The 8,631-nt window shown below is 33.8% G+C and overlaps 1 protein-coding gene across 3 annotated transcripts; it reads right to left on the bottom strand.

Annotated features, from left to right (window-relative positions):
• Window positions 1–707: 707 nt before the first annotated feature.
• Window positions 708–7,371, bottom strand: LOC120083772 (tobamovirus multiplication protein 1-like). 3 transcript variants are annotated; one of them, XR_005483542.2, is made up of 13 exons: window positions 6,920–7,370; window positions 6,170–6,217; window positions 5,103–5,136; window positions 4,861–4,947; window positions 4,719–4,770; window positions 3,476–3,656; window positions 3,261–3,356; window positions 2,967–3,030; window positions 2,487–2,551; window positions 2,256–2,330; window positions 2,049–2,127; window positions 1,472–1,645; window positions 708–997 (listed from the first exon to the last, which is right to left on the bottom strand). XR_005483542.2 is itself a non-coding variant. In XM_039039633.2 (13 exons), the coding sequence occupies exons 1-13, from the start codon at window positions 7,025–7,027 to the stop codon at window positions 971–973; spliced, it is 1,077 nt and encodes a 358-aa protein (XP_038895561.2). In that variant the 5' UTR covers window positions 7,028–7,365; the 3' UTR covers window positions 708–970. The 3 variants fall into 3 exon arrangements, 2 of the variants coding, with proteins under 2 accessions (XP_038895561.2, XP_038895563.2); XM_039039633.2 differs by having other exon boundaries at window positions 1,472–1,632; window positions 6,920–7,365; XM_039039635.2 differs by lacking the exons at window positions 708–997; window positions 1,472–1,645 and adding an exon at window positions 1,681–1,926 and having other exon boundaries at window positions 6,920–7,371.
• Between the last annotated feature and the right edge of the window lie 1,260 nt (window positions 7,372–8,631).

Here is an 8,631-nt window from a genome sequence, read left to right as displayed (position 1 = left end):
ATAAATTTATTTTGTATGGTGGTCAAACACTTGATTTTTTTTCCAAAATAATTTATGTTTTAAATTAAACACTTGAAAATACATTCTAAACACACTCAAATTGTCTTCTAATTTATGAACTTTATAGCATATTATGATTTGGCAACTAAAATACCATATAAAAAATTTAATGTAATGTTTATGGATAGTGATACATACATGCATAATAAACCATAACCTATAATTTGAGATAAGATGTCATAAAAGACCTAAAACCCCCTTGATGGTTTTCTTTTTGTTTTCTTTTTCATATTTCACTCGTATGATTTCACTAATGTGAAAATTATAATTTTTTGTTCGTGTGAAACAAGAGTATTTTATCTACTTCAAATACAATGGTTATACCTACAAAACTATAAAATATATGTGCAATTTTTAAGTTAACATCTCAATTCAGGGTTGAGATTTTGAAAAAAAAAAAAAAAAATTGTGTAATTGAATGGTTGAACAAAAAGTTGAACAAACAAAAATAGTTGGTAGAAAACCAAACTTCTTTTAGGTTACAAAGAAGTACACTAGATACTCCCAACTTTAACTCAACTCTTCACTCCAAGCATAGACTTCCTAACTCACAGACATATTAACTCCCGATTTCATAACTCAATTCAATACCCCAAACAACTCTCTTCCTACTCGGTATAATAAAAACAAAATCGTGAAATCAACAATTAGTTCAAGATACCAACTTATTCTATTAACATTTGATTGAAGCAATAGGCAAGAGAAGTATATACACATGTTTACAGCATCATAGAACAGCACGGTACCAGCACAACCTTACGGTTTTTTCAATACCGCTCATCGAACACATTTCGCAACCGTTTCAATAACATCTACAATACGACCAAAACATTCCTTTCACAATGTCAATCGAACAATTCTGGCACGCTTCTAAAATCTGGCAAAGACTAAACTTGCATCCCAACACCATTTATATGGGACTAGCCCTTGATGGTACCTACAAGCGAAAAGCATCAACAACTTTCATGGCCCTTTTTGTGTGTGCATTAGAAAAACGAAAATGAAGGGCAGAGAGAACAGGCTCTCTAATATTATATGTCGTCATTGTCATCGTTTAAAAGCAGGAAAAAGTACGAGAGGAGAATTTGGGGGCCCCACTCTTAGAAATGACAAAATCCCGGTGGACAACTTTCAAAAATAAACATAGTATGTGGGGGTATTAGAGTTGACTTAGCGTTCATTGTTTATACATCTTTAGGAAGATTTTGGAATCTTTAATTTTAGTGTATAGACAATGAACGTGAAGTCAATCCTAACATTCCTAAAAAGTTGTCCACCTAAATTTTGACATTTCTAAGAGTGGCCCCCAAATTCTTGGTAACAAAAAGGAATTCAGCAGAAAAAAAGTATACTGAGGATATAAGAAAGTCACTAAATAGATCTACTATGTTTCGTTAAAAGAAATACAAACCGGAGAATTTGTTGTCAAAGTCCATTCCCGAGGACGATGTATGGCTGCAGAATCGTCACGAACGAAGGTTATTGTCCTCGTTTGTTCTTGGGAACTAGCTGCTATCCATGGTGGTAATTCTCTCATGATCCAGAGAACAAATGCCGAAGGAATTGATGATCCTGGCATAATAATCTGCTTCATATCAAAAATCAAAGAAAATTGCATAAACCCGAAAAGCGAGTTCCTCCATCCCCTTCCATAGTGTGAGACGCTGGAGGCTTGCCCAGGTTGGCTAAGGGAGGGATGAAGGCAGGGGGCCTCCGATCTGATGACTAAAACAAGTTCCAAGTCGACGGGAACCAACCGTAAAAAAGTGGAGTCTTGCAAGGATGTAAGACTATTTTTGAGATATAAGATGTTTGAAGAGAGCAAAGAAAATGAATCTGAGGCAGGAATTTAAGTAGGTAGGGGACCTGATCAATTTCCCAAAACAAATGGTTCAATATGAAAGGGAAATTTTAAGAGGCTAACTACAATTTAGACAGATCCAAAACTCAAGTAACAAGCACAAGAAACTAACTTTGAAAGCTGATACCTATAAAATAATATGTAATCTGCAAAATAGAAGTATATGCACCATAAATGTGATATTGTCGTTGCCACTGATTCGGTACCTGCAACCATAGTGAGTAAAATTCATAGTTTTGAAAACTGACCGAACAAGTTCTTGATTTTTTTTTTTTTTTTTTTTTGGCCTTTTTCTCAAGAAAACAAGAATTCATCAGTTAAATTGAGTGTATACCGGAATATTTGTTGCAAGAGCTACAAGTGCACTTGAAGTGAAACATACAACCGACACAGCAGCCAAACCTGCAACCTGGAATGCAACAGAATAATTCCAAAGCAACAAGATGAATGCAGTGATTAAATACAACGCACAGGACAGCAACCAACAAATAAAAGGTTTTGTATATAAATACTCTGAAACAAAAACTGCTAAAACATCAACATCAACCAAGAAAAATAATGATACCTTCAATATTTCAGATGATGCCCTCTCAGATCTGACCCTTCTCATTTTCAAGAACAACAGCAATCCTGAACGTCAAAAAGAAAGAAAAAAAATGATGTTCATAACAATGTAATTAATTCACATAAACCATAAAAGATAAAGTCCTACTACTTGGAATTGTTCAAGTTTTTCAAGCATCGTCTTTTATATACTTAATCAATCAAAATCTCTCAAAGCTGGAAGTCTGTATTTATATTTTGGAAGCCCCTGTATTTCATGTTGGCCAGCGTTTTTATATGAACTTCTTTAACTTCCATCATGAAAGAGGTTCTTTTAGAGAGAGACGAAATTAGCAGACATATTATGGGAAGAGATTCTTGTTTCTTATGCAATAATAAAGGCAATAGTCTAGGATAGATAATTTCAATCAAACTAGAATGGAGAATTATGAATGAAGACACTAAAAATAACTGATAGCTAGTACAAAGAATAGTTGCGAACCATAGCAAGCTAATGCGCCTCCTAATAAGAGTGTCACTACAGCAAAAAGATCTACATATACTACCTGCACAATAGTAAAATTGATTGCCACATTATTTCATTGCATATCAAAGGGGGTGGGGGGGGGGGGGGGGGGGGGGGCGCTGCTGGAAGCTGATATTAAGGTGGAACACCATATGACATAATTTTGCATCATAGAGACATTTCGATGGCGAATAGCTTCATACCTTAATGTTGTGCTTTCAATTGGAAAAAGGTTTGTTGAATACAAATCTGTTTTTAGATTCTTCATACCTGAACAACTACCAAAGAATCAACGGATTTGTTTCCCATCTCAAGCCACAGTATCACAGCAAATGCCAATGTTAAAACAAAGATAATTCCGACCACCTGTACATAAACAGCCAGTGATCAGATTTGTCATTTGAGTACTTCAATTTCTTTGTTAGTAATTGGCATCCATTCATGCAGACAAGAGAGGATGCTAGAAAGAACATCATATCGTGTACCAGTATTACTAAATTTTGACGGCTTCCAACATGTGGCAGCCGAACTGGAAGCCACCATCTCCTGCTCCAATCTGTATTTGATGTACTTGGTTTACTAGAGATCTTCTCCAACAAGCCTTCCTCAAAACTCCTCTCTTCATCCTCTTCATCTTCGTCGTCTGGCTGATGGCAAAGGTCAACCCTATAAAAGTTTTCCACAGAATCATAAGAAGCAGCTTTCAAATAAGACAATAATAAAATGGAACAGGAAATTAAAAAATAAAAAGAGGTACATTCAATTATAATTTATCTCATTATTGCAAATAGGTTTGGCCAAGAGAATAAAGAAAGTTCTTCCTTGTCTCACTAAAACATCACCCAGGAATCTTTGTTGACATTGATTCCACGATTTTTCAAGAATGTCCATTAATATCTATATGTAATCAATGCTTTTATCAATATGTAAATAAAAGTAATAACTCAACATTTATGTAAATATTAACATTTACTTGTTTGCTCACACATAATTGTGTAAGAACAGCGTTAAATCACCAATTGACCCAAAAGCTTGTGGGTAAATGTAGATTTAATTATATATCATCTAACACTCCTCATCACTTGTGGATTTGAAATGTGAAGAAGACCCAACAAGTGGAAATCAATATTAAATGGGGGAGGAAATAACATTCCAGGGGCTTGAACACAAGACCTCCTTGGACCACCTGCTCTGATACCAAGTTAAATCACCGATTGACCCAAAAGCTTGAGCTAGTGGGTGAAGATAGATTTAATTATATATCATCTACTAAGCAGCATAAAGGATCGAGGACATTAGTTTCTTCAATTAGGAGAGCTGGTTTAAGCTGCTGCAAGTTCTTGGTCCATCCAGTTTTTTCTTTATCCATCCAGGTGTTTCCACGGAGATTGGGGAAACAGTATTACGTGGGTCTTGCGTGAGCATCAACTCAAACAAAGAACGAAACTGCTTTGAATAAATGTAACAAAAGCTATTTTCTGAGCAATGTAGGTGAAAAGAAATGGAAGAATTTTTGAAGAAAAGTGTAAGAATATCATATGATGATGAGATCTATACCTGTGGATTTCTTTTCAAAAGAGCTACGTCCAAATTGCTTTAGCTAGACTAAGAGTTAATGAAACTCCATGCAAAAGAAAGAACTAAAAGGAGAGTAATTTTCTTCAATGTGTAAAAAATGAACTCGTGAAAATTTCAGGATGCTAATGATAAAAGGAAATTACCACTTACCAGAATGACAAGAGAAGAAGAAACAAAGCCAGAAGTAGAATTTTGGGGAAGGCTGCAAAAAAAAAAGGAACAACCATATTTAAATAATATTGTTCATGTCCTAATATCAAGAGAACCAGAATATTTGTCACTGAGAGATTACCCATGAAAATGAAACCACAAGAACCTGACCAACATAGCCACCCATTGCAAGCAGCAAAAGGAGCCAAGACAAAATAAGCTAAACAACCTGCCATGAAAAAAAGAAACTTTTGGAACCACGTTTGAGTCAAGTAAATAAATGCCAAATACAAATAAATATAGAAACTGGGTCTCAACAATAAAATGTAGAGGCAAAAAGGAGAGAAACGTTTGAATATGATTATGAAAATGGCAACGTCTTACCCAAATTAGAAGAACCAATCAATAGATGAAACACCTGCAGTTTGCAAGTAGCATGAGACAAAAATCCGCATACAAACTAATAAACTTATACTTCAATATCAATAAGATATGTCTTTGCATATGATGTCAAAAAAACACAAGTCACAATAAAACAACATCACGGAGAATATTGCATTGCCATGCATTATGAGTCTGACCATTTTCCCCTAATCCTTAGAAAACTTCTCATTTTCCTCTTTGATCCTATAGCATGCCCACCATGATAAATAGCTAGGAGAAGCACAATTAGCCTCAGACTCAATTTCGTAACCCGAGTAAGGACTTTAGTACGTCCTATAGTAGGAACCAGAAGAAATCTGGTGCACAAGTGAAGAAGGAAGTTGCAGAGTCCTGCATCTCTCATCCCTATTTCACTATTCTACATTATACAGATCTCCAATATAAGCTAGTCCACCAGACTAACCAAATCATTGATGCCCTGTAGACAAAGAAGGATATACCCTTTTTACGTACAACCTGCTTGCTTCTGGTCCAACAAGAAATTCATTCTGGTAACCGTGGAAATGGATCCTCATTCCTCAATGAGGCTGTGCTCCCCTAAGGGAAACTCTAAGAAACAACAAGCGTTTTAAGTTAATTTTCAACCTAGGAATTTAGACCTAAGACTCTGGAGCTTGGAGAGTATATCTAAACATCCCAAGCGTGGTTTCCCAACAATCAATTCTCAAACACAAAAGGCAAGAGATTATCTAAGGCCCGAAATGATCCTGTATATTACAGTTGATATAAATTTATTTCTTAAGTTGGGGATGTTAGTGATAATATCCTGACACAAATCACATGACGAGATCTCTTCCGAGCAATAAAATTTAGCTCCCATATATTAGAAAGGTAACCAGAAACAGAAACTACGGAAATGGCTGCTCAACTGAATAGCAACGAGGCACGATCCCTAAACTACCAGTGAAGTCAATAAATGTGACTGAAACTAAGAGATAAAAAGTGGAAGCATCTATAAAAAAATGATTTCATTTTTCATCCACAGAAAAATGCATTGGAAGACTCACTTTTTGACGTGTCCAACCACACGAATTTCTTGATTGAATCCTTGCTAACTGGAACAGAAACGGTTAATAAATAGACATTATTTTTCTTATACAAGAATAATTCATATTGCAAACAGAACTAGGAAATAATAAAAATAATCAATACTTAAGTAGTGTGTTAATAGTGAACTTGTAATACAACCAAGAATTGGAAAGTCCCCAAGAATGCTTAAAGCTAAACTATTAAATATCAAATAAGTAGTAAGCACAGAAGCAAAGCCACCAATTCACAGATGCTGCCAACTAACCAAAAAAACTACAAGCTATTCAAACTAATTAAAAAAAATGCAAATAAAGAACTGGTTTCTGATTAAAAAGAAACAAATCAAAAAGGAAAAATCTGGAGGCTAGTAAAAGCAACAGTAATCAAGAGGGTAAAGTACAAATCTCAGTGAATGGAAGTCCATAAACCAATTTGAAACCCCCTTTTAGTCATCTACAGAAAATCAAACAGTAAACAAACTCAATAACCAACCGATCAACAAGATGCATCAAGCCTTCAGTGAAAACAATAAAAACCCCAATTGTCCACAACCTTCAAACACTCAGAAAATGGCAACCTCAAACTATAGACCCGCATTCATACTACAACAATAGAACAATACATTGCAAACCCACATTCCATAGTTTCTAAAAATGGAGAATAAATAAAAGGGGGGAAGGGGAAAATAAGCAAAATCAATGGAATTGCTTGTTTGAACCAGAGAAAACCTGATAAAATGCAAGGACTGCAATAATGGCATCAAGAAGAGCAAGACCCACGTATACACCTAACAAGAGGGGTGGAAAACAAGAGTCTTCAGTTAGTTCAAAAGTCATTTCCTCTCGCTGTCTCTCTGTTCTTCAACCTTCTCTAATCTATAAATGAGAAGAAGAGAGAATGAGAGCGCGTGAAAGCAACGGCTTTGAAAAGGTCTCAGGGGAGATATGTTTTACATTTGCAAAAACGTTGTTGGAAATGTTAGTTTAGCCATTGTCAAAATCACTATTAGCTAAAACGTATTAGCTTCTAACATCAATGAAAAGTGAATTTTGGTAGTGGAAAAAGTAGGGATTTTTGGTACCCATTTGGGAAAGATGAAAAATGAAAATTCGGAAAGGATTTTGTGGGCAGACAAGATCATCCCTTGTGTTGTCGGATATTCAACACCAGGTGAGGAATTCAAAGCATGTTAGAATCGAAGCCAAGAAAATTCTTCAAATCCCATTTGTATTTTGACCCATTGTCATTGACCTGGGACCTTGGACGGGAAGACTTTGTTCCCTTTTAATTTTTAACTATTTTCATTAGTTTTGGTAACTTGGGCAAGTCAAATAGTAATGATAACAATAAATGTATTAATATTCATCCATTTTTTTTTCTTACAACAATAATAATAATCATAAAGATAACAATACAGACATAATTTTTAAATATAATTGGATTGAGCATGTTCCGCTCATCAATGATCAATTTGCATCTTTTATTATATATTTGGAAGTGGGTTCCATGTATCAGTATGATGCAAAACACAAATAAATAATACCAAATGCAATCAAATGGAGTCCACTTTTCATATTATTATTGATTTATTGTGTGGCTTTACATCCATATTTTCACCTTTTTACCAATTCGACTAGTAATGCAACCAAAATTTAAAAATCAATCCAAACTAAATCAATCTATTGGTTTTGTTTGGTTTTTTTAAGTATAAATTTGGATATTTTAGTTTGTATTTGGATAAAACCAAAAAATATTGGATTTGATTGATTTTATTTTATTAAAAAATCAATCAAAATCAAACCGATATATTTTTAAAAATACAAATATCAATTATTATGAAGCATGCATTGTTGTTATTTAGAAAAGTACCCAGAAAAAAAAAATAATAATTTCCAACTTCAATCTATTAAAAAAAATTAAATAACGAAAGATAAACCCAATTTTTTATTTGAAAAGAGCCCAAATATCCAATTAAAAAATGGAAGTAAAAATTTAAAGAAGATGGAAGTAAAAAAGGCCAAAAATCAAGAATCAAGCCAATAATAAATAGAACAAAATAAAAACTAATTATTTGATTTTGTTTTTTTATTAGATATCAATTTGGATCAAGCTAATTACTTTAGTTTGATTATTGGTTGGTTTTAAAACCAACCAAACTAAATCGACTTTCACCTCTATATTTGACACACCCACCCGAGAAGTAAATCAATATTATAATGAAAAGAAAAAATAAATAACTAATAAAACATCTAATATAAATAATAAATATTTTAACTTATCTAAAATTACCGGATATCTATTGACTAATTAAATATTTTTTTACGTAAATATTCATCTACAACAAAGTTTGTCTATATTTCAATAGACATTTCTATAAAGTTAATAACATTGACTGTGAGTTGTGAAGAAGGTAATAGATCTTGATGTAATTGACCAAATG

The sequence above is a fragment of the Benincasa hispida genome, chromosome 8 (assembly GCF_027475165.1).
Source record: "Benincasa hispida cultivar pf3 chromosome 8, pf3_genome.v1.1, whole genome shotgun sequence".
Classification (NCBI taxonomy): domain Eukaryota; kingdom Viridiplantae; phylum Streptophyta; class Magnoliopsida; order Cucurbitales; family Cucurbitaceae; genus Benincasa; species Benincasa hispida.
This window is presented reverse-complemented; position numbering and strand designations above follow the sequence as displayed.